The 20170-nt window shown below is 49.0% G+C and overlaps 1 protein-coding gene across 4 annotated transcripts in view; it reads left to right on the plus strand.

Moving 5' to 3' along the window:
- The window catches only part of LOC144498644 (fibulin-1-like), a 309419-nt gene that overhangs the window by 131403 nt on the left and 157846 nt on the right, over positions 1-20170 (plus strand). For all 4 annotated transcript variants that reach the window (XR_013498738.1, XM_078220077.1, XM_078220076.1 and 1 more), the window contains exon 14: positions 1574-1697. Coding sequence is in view for 3 of the 4 variants with exons in the window: in XM_078220077.1 (XP_078076203.1) it covers positions 1574-1697 (124 nt within the window). In the remaining variant the exon portion in view is untranslated. The remainder of the gene's footprint in view (positions 1-1573; positions 1698-20170) is intronic.

Here is a 20170-nt window from a genome sequence, read left to right on the forward strand (position 1 = left end):
GACGGGCTTTCTTTATTTATCCAAACTCGCATTGGAATTTGACTCTGCTGTGATCTTTACAATAACTCTCAAATTTCTGAAGTGTAATTTTCAACTGGAAACGCTTAAGAACCCTTTGAAACTTCAGCTTCTATCATATAACATCAGACAAACTGAAATCCGAGTACATAAGAGATCTTGGCCGTGAATTTCCCTCAACAAAATAAGGGCTGGATCTTCCCATAAAAATTCGAAGTGCCGAACAAGACTTTCAAACCCGTTTTTTGGGCGAGTTTAAAAATGTAATCTTATGACACTCAGTCACTTTTTTTAGAAGTACATTTCTCACCAGTAGGGGGTGCAGTTTAATCTCGCTGGTGAAGCCACTTGCAGACTGCTTGGGGCGCCGTAGCACAAGCGCCCCGATCTCCCACCTTCCCCATGGACATCGCCCCCACCACACCCTTGGCGATTGCTCCTTTGCCGGTCCCTCGCCGCATCCCCCCACCGATCAACACCCCATCTGCAGAGTCCCCTCCTCCCGCCGATCAATCCCCTGCTTTTGCAGAGGTGGCCCTTGACTCCACCCCTTGCAGAGCTCCCAACTCACAGAGCTCTCCCCCTGCTTCCCCGCATCATTGGCAAACCCTCACTCAGGCTGCAGTCCCTTGGCACTGCTCAGGCACAGTTATGGTGTCTGGTGGGCATTGCCAGGGTGCCCAATGGGCACTGCCAGGATGGCACTGTCCCATGGGCACTGTCTGGGCATGCCCGCAACCACCTGAAGTCTTTGTTGACCTCCAGTCCCCCTGACATGGCCATCATGTCTGGGCCCCGTTGTTGGGGATCACGAGTCATTCTCGTCGCTGAGACATCTCGCCGATGATGGGTAATACGTCTGGGAGGCTGGAAACGACTATGCCAGTCTCGTTAATGACATGCAAATCATGTTATTTATATTTAAATCGGCTTTGCACCCTTTTCAGGCAGGAAGCAGATTACATTGGCAAAACATGGTTGGGAAGATGGCTTTTGACGCAAGACCAGTTCGCGTCAGGCGAGAAAGCCTCGTGTCCTATTTTCCTGGCCCAGTCGGAAAGATCGTGCCCTAAGTGTCATAACAGTGAGAAAAACCGATGCAGATCGCTCCAGTTATCAGTCATGTTCTGGTCCCACACTCAGCCATTTTTTAAGAGAGTGGTGAGTTGTGAGCCGGCTTTGGGGGGCATGGCCTAAAATGCTGGTGGGCTTGGCTGCAAAGTGCTTGAGTGCTGTTTTGGAAGGGTGCCCCGATCTCAGTGCAAAATTCAGCACATTTAGCACAAATATATTGCTCCTCAACAGAATACCTTCAGCAGAATTAGGAAAAACCTTGTACCTTTTTATTTGTTTAGTATCAGCAAATTAACTTTTATTAATATTTATTGGATTTTTGGTGTGTGGAAGATTTTACGAGAAAACAGAGAGTCCCTCAGTATATTGAGATTCAGCATTGACTTTTCCTAAGGACATCCAAGCTCAATTGAATACAGCAATAATCTAGAATCCTGTAAAATTACATTCCCTAACCTAAAACCTGCTGCCTTTCCCACAGATATCGATGAATGTATCACAGGGAGGCATAACTGCTCTGGCACTGAGACCTGCTTCAATGTTCAGGGCAGCTTCCGTTGCCTGATCTTTGAGTGCCCAGAAAACTATCGAAAGTCTGGAGATGCGTAAGTAAAGGATCTTTTGGAAAATTTTCAGCTCAGTATCATTGGAATTTTCAAAATACTTTCTTATAGAGGCACCATGACTTGTCCTGCTAGGTTCTACTAGTTGGCTGAAATTAATAATGATTGTATTTAAAATAAATTATAATCTACAGTCCTAGTAACAATTAAAGAGACCAAAACCAGAATTTTCTGTTCCGGAGACTAAGTGCAGTGGTGGACAGGAAAGGTGGTACGGAACCTGCCAGTCATCGTGGCATGCTTCCACACCAGATTGTCCACTCTTCAGCTCATAATATACACATGAACATGAAGCACATCGTATGTCATTGCAGGGCAGGCTGGGATTCGTCCACCCTGCCAAAACCTTCAGGTGCCATGTTTACACCACATGCATACATCGCTCTCTGCAGCCAAGGACTTGTTGTGCCAGCCAGTTGAATCGTCCCTAAGAGAACTAAGCATGCTGCTCTGAAGTTTAGCAACACTAAACGGAGGTACTCCTCTAGGCAATGGATTTTGATTTGATTTATTATTGTCACATGTATTAGTATACAGTGAAAAGTATTGTTTCTTGTGCCTGATACAAAGTATGCTGTACACAGAGAAGGAAAGGAGAGGGTGCAGAATGTAGTGTTATAGTTATAGCTAGGATGTAACGGAAGATCAACTTAATATAAGGTAGGTCCATTCAAAAGTCTGATGGCAGCAGGGAAGAAGCTGTTCCTGAGTTGGTTGGTACGTGACCTCAGTCTTTTGTATCTTTTTCCCAAAGGAAGAAGATGGAAGAGAGTCTGTCCAAGGTGCGTGGGGTCCTTGACTGGCTGCTTTTCCGAGGCAGCAGGAAGTGCAGTCAGAGTCAATGGATGGGGGCTGGTTTGCGTGATGGACTGGGCTTCATTCACGACCCTTTGTAGTTTCTTGCGGTCTTGGACAGAACAGGGGCCATGCCAAGCTATAATACAACCAGAAAAGATGCGTTCTATGGTGCATTGGTAAAAGGTGGTGAAAGTTGTAGCAGACATGCCAAATCTCCTTAGCATCCTGAGAAAGTAGAGGCATTGGTGGGCTTTCTTAACTATAGCATTGATGTGGAGGGACTAGGACAGGTTGTTGGCGATATGGACACCTAGAAACTTGAAACTCTCGACTATTTTCACTTCATACCTGTTGATGTAGACAGGGGTATGTCCTCCACTACATTTCCTGAAGTCGATGACTATCTCCTTTGTTGTACTGACATTGAGGGAGAGATTATTGTCATCGCACCAGTTCACCAGATTCTCTATCTCTTTCCTGACTGTCGGGACATATTTTTCCCCAATGATGGGAGCCAGAGGTCCACCAATCTCATCACCAAGGCTTGAGAGCTGGTCACCAGTAGAGTCAATGCAAATACACCCTAGAGGAGAATCACCATCCACTGCAGGAAGAGGACAAATTTTTTCATCCACTCTGCCAGGGTAAGTTCATCTTCTCTCACTCTCAACTCACAATTTCATAAGCCTAGTTGAAGGGTCAAATACCTTCTAGTCCACTGGGATCTCATACACGATGTAGAGATGCCGGCGTTGGACTGGGGTAAACACAGTAAGCGTTTTAACAACATCAGGTTAAAATCCAACACGTTTATTTGGTAGCAAATGCCATTAGCTTTCGGAGCGCTGATCCTTCATCAGATGGAGTGGAAATCTGCTCTCAAACAGGGCACAGAGACACAAAATCAAGTTACAGAATACTGATTAGAATGTGAATCTCTACAGCCAACCAGGTCTTAAAGATACAGACAATGTGAGTGGAGGGAGCGTTAAGCACAGGTGAAAGAGATGTGTATTGTCTCCAGACAAGACAGCCAGTGAGATTCTGCAAGTCCAGGAGGCAAGCTGTGGGGGTTACTGGTAGTGTGACATAAACCCAACATCCCGGTTGAGGCCGTTCTCATGTGTGCGGAACTTGGCTATCAGTTTCTGTTCAGCGAATCTGCGCTGTCGTGTGTCATGAAGGCCGCCTTGGAGAACGCTTACCCGAAGATCAGAGGCTGAATGCCCATGACCGCTGAAGTGCTCCCCCACAGGAAGAGAACAGTCTTGCCTGGTGATTGTCGAGTGGTGTTCATTCATCCGTTGTCGTAGCGTCTGCATGGTCTCCCCAATGTACCATGCCTCGGGACATCCTTTCCTGCAGCGTATCAGGTAGACAACGTTGGCCGAGTTGCAAGAGTAGGTACCATGTACCTGGTAGATGGTGTTCTCATGTGAGATGATGGCATCCGTGTCGATGATCCGGCACGTCTTGCAGAGGTTGCTGTGGCAGGGTTGTGTGGTGTCGTGGTCACTGTTCTCCTGAAGGCTGGGTAGTTTGCTGTGGACAATGGTCTGTTTGAGGTTGTGCGGTTGTTTGAAGGCAAGAAGTGGGGGTGTGGGGATGGCCTTGGCGAGATATTCGTCTTCATCAATGACATGTTGAAGGCTCTGGAGGAGATGCCATAGCTTCTCCGCTCCGGGGAAGTACTGGATGACGAAGGGTACTCTGTCCACCGTGTCCCGTGTTTGTCCTCTGAGGAGGTCGGTGCGGTTTTTCGCTGTGGCGCGTCAGAACTGTCGATCGATGAGTCGAGCGCCATATCCTGTTCTTATGAGGGCATCTTTCAGCGTCTGGAGGTGTCTGTTGCAATCCTCCTCATCCGAGTAGATCCTGTGTATATGGAGGGCTTGTCCGTAGGGGATGGCTTCTTTAACGTGTTTAGGGTGGAAGCTGGAGAAGTGGAGCATCGTGAGGTTATCCGTGGGCTTGCGGTACAGTGAGGTGCTGAGGTGACCGTCCTTAATGGAGATGCGTGTGTCCAAGAATGCAACCGATTCCGGAGAGTAGTCCATGGTGAGTCTGATGGTGGGATGGAACTTGTTGATGTCATCATATAGTTGTTTCAGTGATTGTTCACCATGACTCCAAAGGAAGAAAATGTCATTGATGTATCTAGTGTATAGCATCGGTTGAAGGTCCTGTGTGGTGAAGAAGTCTTGTTCGAACCTGTGCATGAAGATGTTGGCATATTGAGGTGCGAATTTGGTCCCCATGGCTGTTCTGTGTGTCTGGATGAAGAACTGGTAGTTGAAGGTGAAGACTTTGTGGTCCAGGATGAAGCGGATGAGTTGTAAAATTGCATCTGGAAACTGGCAGTTGTCGGCGCTGAGCACTGAGGCCGTTGCAGCAATGCCATCATCGTGGGGGATGCTGGTGTAGAGTGCCGAGACATCCATTGTGACGAGGAGTGTTCCTGGTTCAACTGCTCCACGTGTGCTGAGTTTCTGTAGAAAGTCCATCGTGTCGCGACAAAAGCTGGGAGTTCTTTGTACAATGGGTTTCAGGATGCCCTCGACATCGCCGGAGAGGTTCTTGCACAGGGTCCCATTGCCCGATATGATGGGACAGCCGGGTGTGTTTGCCTTGTGTATCTTCGGGAGGCAGTAGAGATCTCCAACGCGGGGAGTACGTGGGATGAGAGCACGGAGGGTGCTCTGAAAGTCCGGATTAAAGGTCTTGATCAGAGTGTTGAGTTGGCGGGTGTGTTCTTTGGTTGGATCTGTGGGTAACTGTCTGTAGTGTTCCTTGTTGTTCAGTTGTCGGTACACCTCTTTGCAGTAATCCGTGCTGTTCAGTATGACGATGGCCCCTCATTTGTCTGCTGGTTTGATGACAATGTTGCGGTTGGTCTTGAGAGCGTGGATGGCGCTGCGTTGTGCTTGGGTGATGTTCCGTGCTGTCTTGTGAGTGTGGCTGATGAATTTGGTGTTGGTGTCTCACACACTGCCAGCGCAAGGAACATCACTACTGATTCTCTCACACACAACATCTTCATCTCTTATCGCATCCTGTACAGTTCTCATCCTCAGCTCTTAAAGAGGTTCACTCAATACCCCAAGAAGGCAGGCATGCTAATCATCTGCTGTGGCATCTGTCCTGCTCACAATCTGTCCATATGACTGTGCAGGAAAAGAGCACTCGCAACAAAAGGGAGCGATCCCAGACAGGAGCTAGGATGTCTGAGCTCAGGCCACTCTCAACATTTGAAGAGCAGGCGTCAGAACCAGCTGGCAAAGAACGGAACCTGCCGAGGGTAAGATCAACTTCTCAAGCCAGTGAGGATCCATCAACAGCTCCTTGGAAGCGGAGAATGCTTTGTAATGTTGATCACCATACAGCCAATGACTCATTATCTCTGCTCTCTTTAAGAGGCACCAGCAGGAACAAGAAGAGGGTTACTTGCAGTCACCCCTCAGTCCCAGCCCCAGGCCACCTCTGATGAGGATCCTGAGGATCCACTGGACGTGGATCCATCACAGCCTTCACTTGCACCCTCTACCAGTGCAGAAAAAAACGGTCAACGGGACCAATTTTCAGACTCAGGGTCACCATCTGGTGAGTGCAGGTTCTAGATCACAGCAGGCAGAGGCAGGGACATCTGAGGTCACTGACACTCAGACGATTTAGAGGCCAGGTTTCTGCTGATAACAAGCCTGTGGACATGGCCCCTGCAGAGTTGTCAGTGCTGGAAACACAGGCACAGGCATATCAGGCAAGGTTGTCAGAGGCTGACACCAGATTAGAACAAATAATGGACAAATCTGTCTGCATTCAGTTTGATTTCATTGTGCCGACATGCCAGTGCATTAAGGTCAACATTGGTAAGATGGCAACCGCAATGGAGACCTTGGTCTAGGACTTTGTGCCTGATCTGTGTGAGGACTTGTTCTCTATTGCTCTAGCCATAGGTGGGATGCATCAGCGGCTAGGCGAGAGGGTGTCGAGGCACCTCGAGCTCACTCCAGGTACCCCTTCCCCTCAAAGAGTCAGGCAGGAGACCATGGCACCCAAAGGGACGAGGAGCATCAGCCAGACCTCCTCCCCCCTCCGGTAGTCACCATGAATGTCCAGCTGCTCCCAATCCCCTCCGCCTGTGACCCAATCAGCTCCAGCTCCACAGACTGAGGAGGGTGCACCTGCCATACAGCAAGAAGCCCAAAACAAGCCAGGGCCCACCAGAGGATGCCTACCAAGGTTGTCACAGACAACAAGCTGTAGCAGTCAGCAGGCTGCCTCCACTTCTCCTGTAGATGTCGGGGATGCACCAAGACGTAGCAGTAAGTTAAAAAAAGTTAAGAAATACGAAGAGCACAAAAGTGGCATGGGTGTTCACAACCTGCACATTGGTAAACAGAATTTGTTACTGTCAACTTCTCATCTTGTGTATGTATCTTCTGTCTGATAATATGCTCTGTGATGAATCAAATTTAACAAATGTCCCATTGTGTGCCTCAGTCATGCTGTCTCGCACCATCTCCTTACAGTGTCTTTGCATTGCTCAACCACCAAGTTCTTTGAGCCAGAGCCTTTACTCATGTTGCTACAATTCTTTGCATTGTAGCAACATGTAAAAGGCTCTGGCTCAAAGAACTTGGTGGTTGAGCAATGCATAGCCGAGACCTGCTTCAGAAGTTGAAATGAAGTTGGCTCATAAGTTTAGAAGCTGCAGGCTGGTTTAGCTTCCTGATGGTTCTGCACTGAAGAGTGTTTAGCATGGATCTTAGAGGATTGAATAGTGATGTGCTGTGCAGTCAGTGCATATTTCATTGGCCTCCATGTAATGTCTGTCTGCCTTGATTGTGGTGCACATAACACCAAACTTGAGACTGGCATGCATTCCTGGCGGCCTGCAGCATTATCTTGTGTCCGCGTGTACATCTAAACATCACCCCAATAATAGTACCCACTTTTCCACCTGCATGATGCAGAATTATGGACCTTACTGACATATGTTGTGCCTTTCAATTTCTGCTACAGGACTGAAACTATAAGAGATTGGAGGTGTATGTAAATGCCAGACTTTGACATGGGAGAATGTGCAGTCTCTTGACATCAACCCAATGCTAGCTCTCAGATAGTCAGTCGACATGGTTATGTGCACGCTACAGTGGCACTATTAGAACTAAGAACAAAGAAAATTACAGCACAGGAACAGGCCCTTTGGCCCTCCAAGCCTGCACCGACCATGCTGCCTGACTTAACTAAAACCCCTTACGCTTCCAGGGACCATATCCCTCTATTCCCATCTCATTCATGTACTTGTCAAGACGCCCCCTAAAAGTCACTACCGTATCCACTTCCACTACCTCCCCCGGCAACGAGTTCCAGGCACCCACCACTCTCTGTGTAAAAAATCTGCCTCGTACATCTCTTTTAAAACTTGCACCTTAAACCTATGCCCCCTAGTAATTGACTCTTCCACCCTGGGAAAAAGCTTCTGACTATCCACTCTGTCCATGCCTCTCATAATCTTGTAGACTTCTATCAGGTCTCCCCTCAACCTCCGTCGCTCCAGTGAGAACAAACTAAGTTTCTCCAACCTCTCCTCATAGCTAATGCCCTCCATACCAGGCAACATCCTGGTAAATCTTTTCTGTACCCTCTCCAAAGCCTCCACATCCTTCTGGTAGTGTGGCGACCAGAATTGAACACTATATTCCAAGTGCGGCCTCACTAAGGTTCTATAAAGCGTCAACACGACTTGCCAATTTTTAAACTCAATACCCCGGCCGATGAAGGCAAGCATGCCGTATGCCTTCTTGACTACCTTCTCCACCTGCATTGCCACTTTCAGTGACCTGTGTACCTGTACACCCAGATCCCTTTGCCTATCAGTACTCCTAAGGGTTCTGCCATTTACTGTATATTTCCTATCTGTATCAGACCTTCCAAAATACATTACCTCACATTTGTCCGGATTAAACTCCATCTGCCCTCTCTCCGCCCAAGTCTCCAACTGATCTACATCCTGCTGTATCCTCTGATGGTCCTCATCGCTATCCGCAAATCCACCAACCTTTGTGTCGTCCGCAAACTTACTAATCAATCCAGTTACATTTTCCTCCACATCATTTATATATATTACAAACAACAAACGTCCCAGCACTGATCCTTGAGGAACACCACTTGTCACAGCCCTCCATTCAGGAACGCAGCCTTCCACTGCTACCTTCTCTCTTTTTTGACCGAGCCAGTTTTGTATCCACCTTGCCAGCTTACCTCTGATCCCATGCGACTTCACCTTCTGCACCAGTCTGCCATGAGGGACCTTGTCAAAGGCCTTACTGAAGTCCATGTAGACAACATCCACTGCCCTACCCTCATCAATCATCTTTGTCACTTCCTCGAAAAACTCGATCAAGTTCGTGAGACACGACCTCCCCTTCACAAAACCATGTTGCCTCTCATTAATACGTCCACTTATTTCCAAGTGGGAATAAATCCTGTCTCGAAGAATCCTCTCCAATAATTTCCCTACCACTGATGTAAGGCTCACTGGCCTATAATTACCTGGATTATTCTTGCTACCCTTCTTAAACAAAGGAACAACATTGGCTATTCTCCAATCCTCTGGGACCTCCCCTGTAGCCAGTGAGGATATAAAGATTTCTCTCAAGGCCCCAGCAATTTCCTCTCTTGCCTCTCTCAGTATTCTGGGGTATATCCCATCAGGCCCTGGAGACTTGTCTACCTTGATGTTTCTCAAGAACCCCAATACCTCCTCCTTTTTGATCTCAACATAAGAACATAAGAATATAATAGGAGCAGGAGTCGGCCATCTAGCCCCTCGAGCCTGCCCCGCCATTCAATAAGATCATGGCTGATCTGAAGTGGATCAGTTCCACTTACCCGCCTGATCTCTATAACCCCTAATTCCCTTACCGATCAGGAATCCATCTATCTGTGATTTAAACATATTCAACGAGGTAGCCTCCACCACTTCAGTGGGCAGAGAATTCCAGAGATTCACCACCCTCTGAGAGAAGAAGTTCCTCCTCAACTCTGTCCTAAACTGACCCCCCTTTATTTTGAGGCTGTGCCCTCTAGTTCTAGTTTCCTTTCTAAGTGGAAAGAATCTCTCCACCTCTACCCTATCCAGCCCCTTCATTATCTTATAGGTCTCTATAAGATCCCCCCTCAGCCTTCTAAATTCCAATGAGTACAAACCCAATCTGCTCAGTCTCTCCTCATATTCAACATCCCTCATCTCTGGTATCAACCTGGGGAACCTTCTCTGCACTCCCTCCAAGGCCAATATATCCTTCCGCAAATAAGGGGACCAATACTGCACACAGTATTCCAGCTGCGGCCTCACCAATGCCCTGTACAGATGCAGCAAGGCATCTCTGCTTTTATATTCTATCCCCCTTGCGATATAGGCCAACATCCCATTTGCCTTCTTGATCACCTGTTGCACCTGCAGACTGGATTTTTGCGTCTCATGCACAAAGATCCCCAGGTCCCTTTGCACAGTAGCATGTTGTAATTTTTTTCCATTTAGATAATAATCCAATTTGCTATTATTTCCTCCAAAGTGAATAACCTCGCATTTGCCAACGTTATACTCCATCTGCCAGATCCTCGCCCACTCACTCAGCCTGTCCAAATCTCTCTGCAGACCTTCTATGCCCTCCACACGATTCACTTTTCCACTTATCTTTGTGTCGTCTGCAAACTTTGTTACCCTACACTCAGTCCCCTCCTCCAGATCGTCTATATAAATGGTAAATAGTTGAGGCCCCAGTACCGATCCCTGCGGCACGCCACTAGTTACCATCTGCCAACCAGAAAAGCACCCATTTATTCCGACCCTCTGCTTACTGTCGGATAGCCAATCCCCAATCCACACTAACACCCTACCCCCAACTCCGTGTGACCCAATCTTCTTCAGCAACCTTTTGTGAGGCATCTTATCAAACACCTTTTGGAAATCCAAAAACACCACATCCACCGGTTCCCCTCCATCAACCGCACTAGTCACATCTTCATAAAAATCCAACAAGTTCGTCAAGCACGACTTTCCCCTCATGAATCCATGCTGCGTCTGCTTAATCGAACCATTCTTATCCAGATGGCCTGCTATTTCTTCTTTAATGATGGATTCCAGCATTTTCCCAACTACAGACGTTAAGCTAACCGGCCTGTAGTTACCCGCCTTTTGTCTATTTCCTTTTTTAAACAGTGGCGTAACATTAGCCGTTTTCCAATCCACCGGCACTACCCCAGAATCCAACGAATTTTGATAAATAACCACTAACGCATCCGCTATTACCTCTGACATTTCTTTCAGTACCCTGGGATGCATTCCATCCGGGGCCGGGGACTTGTCCACCTTCAGTCCCGTTAGTTTACCAAGCACTGCCTCCCTGGTAACATTAATTGTATTGAGCACCTCTCCTCCTACCAACCCTCTATCGTTAATATTCGGTAAACTATTTGTGTCTTCCACCGTGAAGACCAACACAAAAAACTTATTTAAAGTTTCAGCAATTTCCTCATTTCCCACTATTAAATCCCCCCTCTCGTCCTCCAAGGGTCCAACATTCACTCTTGCCACTCTATTCCTTTTTATATATTTGTAAAAACTTTTACTATCATTTTTTATATTTAGAGCTAGCCTAGCTTCATAACCTATCTTTCCTTTCTTTATCGCTTTCTTCGTCATAGAATCATAGAATCATAGAAACCCTACAGTACAGAGAGAGGCCATTTGGCCCATCGAGTCTGCACCGACCACAATCCCACCCAGGCCTACCCCCATATCCCTACATATTTTACCCGCTAATCCCTCGAACCTACGCATCCCAGGGCACTAAGGGGCAATTTTAGCATGACCAATCAACCTAACCCGCACATCTTTGGACTGTGGGAGGAAACCGGAGCACCCGGAGGAAACCCACGCAGACACGAGGAGAATGTGCAAACTCCACACAGACAGTGACCCAAGCCGGGAATTGAACCCATGTCCCTGGAGCTGTGAAGCAGCAGTGCTAACCACTGTGCTACCGTGCCACCCCAGAGCTCTGTTGCTCCATCGCTCTGTAGCTCCATCGCTCTGTTGCTTCGTCGCTCTGTAGCTCCATCGCTCTGTTTCTCCGTCGCTCTTTTGCTCTGTTGCTCTGTTGCTCCGTCGCTCTGTTGCTCGGTCGCTCTGTTGCTCAGTCGTTCTGTTTCTCCGTCGCTCTGTTGCTCTGTCGCTCTGTTGCTCTGTCGCTCTGTTGCTCCGTCGCTCTGTTGCTCCGTCGTTCTGTTGCTCCGTCGCTCTGTTGCTCCTTCGCTCTGTTGCTCTGTCGCTCTGTTGCTCTGTCGCTCTGTTGCTCTGTCGCTCTGTTGCTCCGTCGTTCTGTTGCTCCGTCGCTCTGTTGCTCCTTCGCTCTGTTGCTCTGTCGCTCTGTTGCTCCGTCGCTCTGTTGCTCCGTCGCTCTGTTGCTCCGTCGCTCTGTTGCTCCGTCGCTCTGTTGCTCCTTCGCTCTGTTGCTCTGTTGCTCTGTTGCTCCGTCGCTCTGTTGCTCCTTCGCTCTGTTGCTCCGTCGCTCTGTTGCTCCTTCGCTCTGTTGCTCTGTTGCTCTGTTGCTCCGTCGCTCTGTTGCTCCTTCGCTCTGTTGCACCGTCGCTCTGTTGCACCGTCGCTCTGTTGCTCCTTCGCTCTGTTGCTCCGTCGCTCTGTTGCTCTGTCGCTCTGTTGCTCCGTCGCTCTGTTGCTCCGTCGCTCTGTTGCTCCATCGCTCTGTTGCTCCGTCGCTCTGTTGCTCCGTCGCTCTGTTGCTCCGTCGCTCTGTTGCTCCGTCGCTCTGTTGCACCGTCGCTCTGTTGCACCGTCGCTCTGTTGCTCCTTCGCTCTGTTGCTCCGTCGCTCTGTTGCTCTGTCGCTCTGTTGCTCCGTCGCTCTGTTGCTCCGTTGCTCTGTTGCTCTGTCGCTCTGTTGCTCTGTCGCTCTGTTGCTCCTTCGCTCTGTTGCTCTGTCGCTCTGTTGCTCCGTCGCTCTGTTTCTCCGTCGCTCTGTTGCTCCGTCGCTCTGTTGCTCCGTCGCTCTGTTGCACCGTCGCTCTGTTGCTCCGTCGCTCTGTTGCTCCGTCGCTCTGTTTCTCCGTCGCTCTGTTTCTCTGTCGCTCTGTTGCTCCGTCGCTCTGTTGCACCGTCGCTCTGTTGCTCCGTCGCTCTGTTGCTCCTTCGCTCTGTTGCTCCGTCGCTCTGTTGCTCTGTCGCTCTGTTGCTCCGTCGCTCTGTTGCTCCTTCGCTCTGTTGCTCCTTCGCTCTGTTGCACCGTCGCTCTGTTGCTCCGTCGCTCTGTTGCTCCTTCGCTCTGTTGCTCCGTCGCTCTGTTGCTCCGTCGCTCTGTTGCTCCGTCGCTCTGTTGCTCAGTCGCTCTGTTGCTCCGTCGCTCTGTTGCTCCGTCGCTCTGTTGCTCCGTCGCTCTGTTGCTCCGTCGCTCTGTTGCACCGTCGCTCTGTTGCTCCGTCGCTCTGTTGCTCCTTCGCTCTGTTGCTCCGTCGCTCTGTTGCTCCGTCGCTCTGTTGCTCCTTCGCTCTGTTGCTCCGTCGCTCTGTTGCTCCGTCGCTCTGTTGCTCTGTCGCTCTGTTGCTCCGTCGCTCTGTTGCTCCGTCGCTCTGTTGCTCCGTCGCTCTGTTGCTCCGTCGCTCTGTTGCTCCGTCGCTCTGTTGCTCCGTCGCTCTGTTGCTCTGTCGCTCTGTTGCTCCGTCGCTCTGTTGCTCCGTCGCTCTGTTGCTCCTTCGCTCTGTTGCTCCGTCGCTCTGTTGCTCCGTCGCTCTGTTGCTCCTTCGCTCTGTTGCTCTGTCGCTCTGTTGCTCCGTCGCTCTGTTGCTCCGTCGCTCTGTTGCTCCTTCGCTCTGTTGCTCCGCCACTCTGTTGCTCCGTCGCTCTGTTGCTCTGTCGCTCTGTTGCTCTGTCGCTCTGTTGCTCCGTCGCTCTGTTGCTCTGTCGCTCTGTTGCTCCGTCGCTCTGTTGCTCCGTCGCTCTGTTGCTCCTTCGCTCTGTTGCTCCGTCGCTCTGTTGCTCTGTCGCTCTGTTGCTCCGTCGCTCTGTTGCTCCGTCGCTCTGTTGCTCTGTCGCTCTGTTGCTCCGTCGCTCTGTTGCTCTGTCGCTCTGTTGCTCCGTCGCTCTGTTGCTCCGTCGCTCTGTTGCTCCTTCGCTCTGTTGCTCCGTCGCTCTGTTGCTCCGTCGCTCTGTTGCTCCGTCGCTCTGTTGCTCCATCGCTCTGTTGCACCGTCGCTCTGTTGCTCCGTCGCTCTGTTGCTCCGTCGCTCTGTTGCTCCGTCGCTCTGTTGCTCCATCGCTCTGTTGCTCCGTCGCTCTGTTGCTCCGTCGCTCTGTTGTTCCGTCTCGCTGTTGCTCCGTCTCACTGTTGGTCCGTCTCGCTGTTGCTCCGTCTCGCTATTGCTCCGTCCCACTCTTGCTGCGTCTCGCTGTTGGTCCGTCTCACTGTTGGTCCGTCTCGCTGTTGCTCCATCTCGCTGTTTCTCCGTCTCACTGTTGCTCCGTCTCGCTGTTGCTGTCTCGCTGTTGCTCCGTCTCGTTGTAGCTCCGTCTCGTTGTTGCTACCGTCTCGCTGTTTCTCCGTCTCACTGTTTCTCCATCTCGCTGTCACTCCGTCACTCTGCTGTTCTCTCGCTTTTCCGCTCCCTCGCTCTGTCGCTCCCTCGCTCTGTCGCTCCCTCGCTCTGTTGCTCCATCACTCTGTTGCTCCATCACTCTGTTTATCCATCACTCTTTTGCTCCATCGCTCTGTTGCACCATTGCTCTGTTGCTCCTTCGCTCTGTTGCTCCTTCACTCTGTTGCTCCATCGCTCTGTTTCTCCGTCTCGTTGTTGCTCCGTCCTGCTGTTGCTCCGTCTCGCTGTTTCTTAAAGTTTTCCCAATCTTCCGATTCTCCACTATTTTTGGCCACTCTGTACGCATCGGTCTTTAATTAATAGTCCCCTTAATTTCCTTCGTTATTCACGGCTGGTTATCCCTTTTCTTGTTAAGGAGAATCCCAAGGCATTTTATTCATACGTTAGGAACAAAAGGGTTGTCAGGGAAAAAATCGGACCTCTCAGGGACAAAAGTGGGGACTTATGTTTGGAGCCCAAAGAAGTAGGGGAGATCCTAAATGAATACTTTGCGTCGGTATTCACAAAGGAGAGGGATGTGTTGACTGGGAGTGTCTCAGAGGGGAGTGTTGAACCGTTGGAGAAAATCTCCATTACAAAGGAGGAAGTGTTAGGTTTGTTAGAGAATATAAAGACGGACAAATCCCCAGGGCCTGATGGAATCTATCCAAGGCTGCTCAGGGAGACGAGAGGTGAAATCGTTGGGCCTCTGACGCAAATCTTTGTCTCGTCACTGGACGCAGGTGAGGTCCCAGAGGATTGGAGGATAGCTAATGTGGTCCCGTTATTTAAGAAGGGTAGGAAGGATAACCCGGGTAATTATAGGCCGGTGAGCTTGACGTCCGTGGTGGGGAAGTTGTTGGAGAAGATTCTTAGAGATAGGATGTATGCGCATTTAGAAAGGAATAAACTCATTAACGATAGTCAGCATGGTTTTGTGAGAGGGAGGTCATGCCTCACTAAACCCTGGTGGTGTTTTTTGAAGAAGTGACCAGAATGGTTGACGAAGGAAGGGCCGTGGATGTTGTCCATATGGACTTTAGTAAAGCGTTTGACAAAGTCCCTCATGGTAGGCTAGTGAAAAAGGTTGGATCTCATGGGATAAAGGGGGAGGTGGCTAGATGGGTGGAGAACTGGCTTGGTCATAGAAGACAGAGGGTGGTAGTGGAAGGGTCTTTTTCCGGCTGGAGGCCTGTGACTAGTGGTGTTCCGCAGGGCTCTGTATTGGGACCTCTGCTGTTTGTGATTTATATAAATGATCTGGAAGAAGGAGTAACTGGGGTGATCAGTAAGTTTGCGGACGACACAAAACTGGCAGGACTTGCAGATAGTGAGGAACATTGTCAGAGGCTACAGAAGGATATAGATAGGCTGGAAATTTGGGCAAAGAAATGGCAGATGGAGTTCAATCCTGATAAATGCGAAGTGATGCATTTTGGTGGGAATAATGTAGGGAGGAGCTACACGATAAATGGAAGAACCATAAAGGGTGTAGAGACGCAGAGGGACCTGGGTGTGCAAGTCCACAGATCTTTGAAGGTGACGTCACAGGTGGAGAAGGTGGTGAAGAAGGCATATGGCATGCTTGCCTTTATAGGACGGGGCATAGAGTATAAAAGTTGGGGTCTGATGTTGCAGATGTATAGAACGTTGGTTCGGCCACATTTGGAATACTGCGTCCAGTTCTGGTCGCCACACTCCCAGAAGGACGTGGAGGCTTTGGAGAGAGTACAGAGGAGGTTTACCAGGATGTTGCCTGGTATGGAGGGGCTTGGTTATGAGGAGAGATTGGGGAAACTGGGGTTGTTCTCCTTGGAAAGACGGAGGATGAGGGGAGACTTAATAGAGGGGTATAAAATTATGAAAGGCATAGATAGGGTGAACGGTGGGAAGCTTTTCCCCGGGTCGGTGGTGACGTTCATGAGGGGTCATAGGTTCAAGGTGAAGGGGGGGAGGTTTAACACAGATATCAGAAGGACATATTTTACACAGAGGGTCGTGGGGGCCTGGAATGTGTTGCCGGGCAAGGTGGTGGAGGCGGATACACTGGGAACGTTTAAGACTTATCTAGACAGCTATATGAACGGAGTGGGAATGGAGGGATACAAAAGAGTGGTCTAGTTGGACCAGGGAGCGGCGCGGGCTAATTGATCTTTGTTTCTCGTTTCAAGGCTTCATTCTATGATCATCTTGCTGGTGCCAGTACAGAGCGAGACTGCGGATAGTTGGGAACCTGTCTCGGGGGCAGGGAATTCAGATGGTGTTCGTAAAGCAGAAGTGGAAATGAATAGGGTTGGGAAGCATTTTCTGATCAGGGCCAGTGTGATCTCCTGGACTCGTTTCGATCGCCACAGGGGGTCGGAGAGGAATTTCCCAGATTTTTTTTTCCCCATATTGGCCCTGGGGTTTTCACTCTGGGTTTTCGCCTCTCCCTGGAGATCACATGGTCTGGAATGGGGGGGTGGGGGTGAGTTAATAGGTTGTGATGAACAAAGCATCGTAGCTGTGAGGGACAGCTCGGTGGATAGGATATTAGGATGTAGATAGGCTGGAAAATTGGGCGGGGATCCTGGATTCAGGATTCAATCCTTGACCGGGGAGCGGCGCGGGCTTGGAGGGCCGAAGGGCCTGTTCCTGTGCTGTATTGTTCTTTGTTCTTTGTTCTTGTTCTTACAGTCCTTCTTTATCACCGGAATATATTGTTGCTGAGTACTGAAAAGGATCTCCTTAAAAATCCTCCACTGTTCCTCAGCTGTCCTACCTACCAGTCTGCTCTCCCAGTCCACCTTAGCCAATTCAGCCCTCATCCTACTTCCCTCTGTTCAAACAGAGGACACTGGTATGGGACCCTACTTTCTCCTCTTCCATTTGTACCAGAAATCCGACCATTTTGTGATCACTTGACCCAAGAGGGTCCTTCACAAGAACATCCTTAATTCTACCTACCTCGTTACACATTACCAGATCTAAGATAACTCGTTCCCTCATCAGTTCTGTAACATACTGTTCAAGGTAACTATCCCGACAGCATTCTAAGAACTCTTCCGCCATCCCACCCCTTCCAACTTGAGTCAGCCAATCAATATGCAGGTTGAAGTCCCCCATGATTATTGCCGTTCCGTTTTTGCACGCATCCATTATTTGCTTGTTTATAGCCCTCCCCACCTCAACATTATTATTTGGGGGCCTATAGACCACGCCTACTAGTGTCTTTCTCCCCCTACTATTCCTTATCTCTACCCATAACGATTCCACATTTTGTTCCTTAGAGCCTATGTCATCCCTCACTACTACCCTGATATTATCTTTCATCATTTATCTATTATCATGACTCAAACTATCTACACATCCTTTCCCAGACTTTCCCATGACCCCTTTTAGCTCTTCTTACTCCTTGCTCAAGTTTCTTTCTACTATCCTTGTATTCCACACTTGCTTTGTGTGTTCCCAGCCTCCTAGCTTTGACAAATGCTTCCTTTTTCTCTTTGACTAGGCTCACAATATCTCTCGTTATCCAAGGTTCCCAAAACTTGCCATACTTATCCTTCATCCTTACAGGAAAGTGCCGGTCCTGAATCCCTATCAACTTACACTTGAAAGCCTCCCACATGCCAGATGTTGATTTGCCCTCAAACATCTGCCCCCAATCTACATTCTTCAGCTCCTGCCTAATATTGTCATTAGCCTTCCCCCAATTTAGCACCTTAACTTGAGGACTACACTTATCTTTATCCATCAGTACCTTAAAGCTTACTGAATTGTGGTCACTGTTTCCGAACTGCTCCCCTACTGAAACATCGACCACCTGGCCAGGCTCATTCCCCAATACCAGGTCCAGTATGGCCCCTTCCCTAGTTGGACTATCTACATACTGTTTCAGGAAGCCCTCCTGGATGCTTCTCACAAACTCTGCCCCATCCACACCCCTAGCACTAAGTGAGTCCCAGTCAATATAGGGGAAATTAAAATCTACCACCACAACAACCCTGTTACTTTTACACCTTGCCAAAATCTGCCTGCACATCTGTTCCTCAGTCTCCCGCTGGCAGTTGGGTGGCCTATAGTAAACCCCCAACATTGTGACTACACCTTTCTTATTCCTGAGCTCTACCCATATTGCCTCGCAGTATGAGCCCTCCGAGGTGTCCTCCCGGAGTACAGCTGTGATATGCTTCTTAACCAGTAGTGCAACTCCCCCACCCCTTTTACATCCCCCTCTATCACGCCTGAAACAGCTATATCCTGGAATGTTAAGCTGCCAATCCTGTCCTTCCCAAGTCTCTGTAATGGCAACTACATCATAGTTTCTAGTACTAATCCAAGCTCTAAATTCATCTGCCTTACCTGTTACACTTCTCGCATTGAAACAAATGCACTTCAGTCCACCAGACCCTCTCTGATTTGCAATCCCACCCTGCCTGCTGTTTCTCTGAGTCTTACTGGCCCTACTCTCTCGTTCCCCTTCAGCGAATTCACCTTTGCTTTGGGTCCCACCCCCCTGCCAAACTCGTTTAAATCCTCCCGTGTGACACTAGCAAGCCTCCCGGCCAGAATATTTGTGCCCCTCCAGTTTAGATGCAACCCATCCTTCTTGTACAGGTCCCATCTGCCCTGGAAGAGACCCCAATGGTCCAGATATCTGAAACCCTCCCTCCTACACCAGCTGTTTAGCCACGTGTTGAGCTGCACTATCTTCCTATCCCTAGTGTCACTAGCACGTGGCGCAGGGAGTAATCCTGAGATTACAACCCTAGAAGTCCTGCTTTTTAACTTTCTACCTAACTCCCTAAACTGCTGCTGCAGAACCTCATCACTCTTCCTGCCTATGTCATTAGTACCAATATGTACCACAACCTCTGGCTGTTCACCCTCTCCCTTCAGAATGCTTTCCGTCCATTCAGAGATATCCTGGACCCTGGCACCAGGGAGGCAACATACCATCTTGGAGTCTCTTTTACGTCCACAGAAATGCCTATCTGCACCCCTAATATAGAGTCCCCTATAACTATTGCTCTAGTCCTCTTTGTCCCTCCCTGCTTAACAACAGAGCCAGCCATGGTATCACTGCTTTGACTGCTGCTGCTGGTATCCCCTGATAGCCCATTATTGAGCCTAGTTTCCATGTGGATATGTCATATGGTGGAATGAAAATGTGGAGGCCTTAGATGGGATCAGAGCAAAGCTCCAAGACAACAATGTGTGATTTCTGTTGTCAAAGTGTTCAATGCCTAAATGGAGTGTCAGCATTTCCGGACCCACAGATAAAAACATAAGAACTAGGAGCAGGAGTAGGCCATTTGACCCCTTGAGCCTGCGCTGCCATTCAATAAGATCATGGCTGATCTTTTTGTGGGCTCAGCTCCACTTACCTGCCTGCTCACCAGAACCCTTAATTCCTTTCTTCTCCCTGCTTTTATCTTATCTATTCTCTTCATAATTTTATATATGTTTCTATAAGATCCCCCTCATCTAAATTCCAATGAATATAGTCCCAGTCTACTCAGTCTCTTCTCATAAGCCAACCGTCTCAACTCCATAATCAACCTAGTGAATCTCCTCTGCACTCCCTCCAGTGCCAGTATATCCTTTCTCAAGTAAGGAGACCAAAACTGTACACAGTACTCCAGGTGTGGCCTCACCAGCATCTTATACAGCTGCAACATAACCTCACTGTTTTTAAACTCCATCCCTCCAGCAATGAAGGACAAAATTCCATTTGCCTTCTTAATTATCTGCTGCACCTGCAAACCAACTTTTTGTGATTCACGCACAAGGAAACCCAGGTCCCTCTGCACAGCAACATGCTGCAATTTTTCACCATTTAAATAATAAGCCCATTTTGCTGTTATTCCTACCAAAATGGATGACCTCACATTTACCAACATCGTACTCCATCTGCCAGACCCTTGCCAGCTCACTTAAACTATCTGTATCCCTTTGTAGACATTCAGTGTCCTCTGCACACTTTGCTCTGCCACTCATCTTAGTGTCATCTGTGAACTT

The sequence above is a fragment of the Mustelus asterias genome, chromosome 9, assembly GCF_964213995.1.
Source record: "Mustelus asterias chromosome 9, sMusAst1.hap1.1, whole genome shotgun sequence".
Classification (NCBI taxonomy): Eukaryota; Metazoa; Chordata; class Chondrichthyes; order Carcharhiniformes; family Triakidae; genus Mustelus; species Mustelus asterias.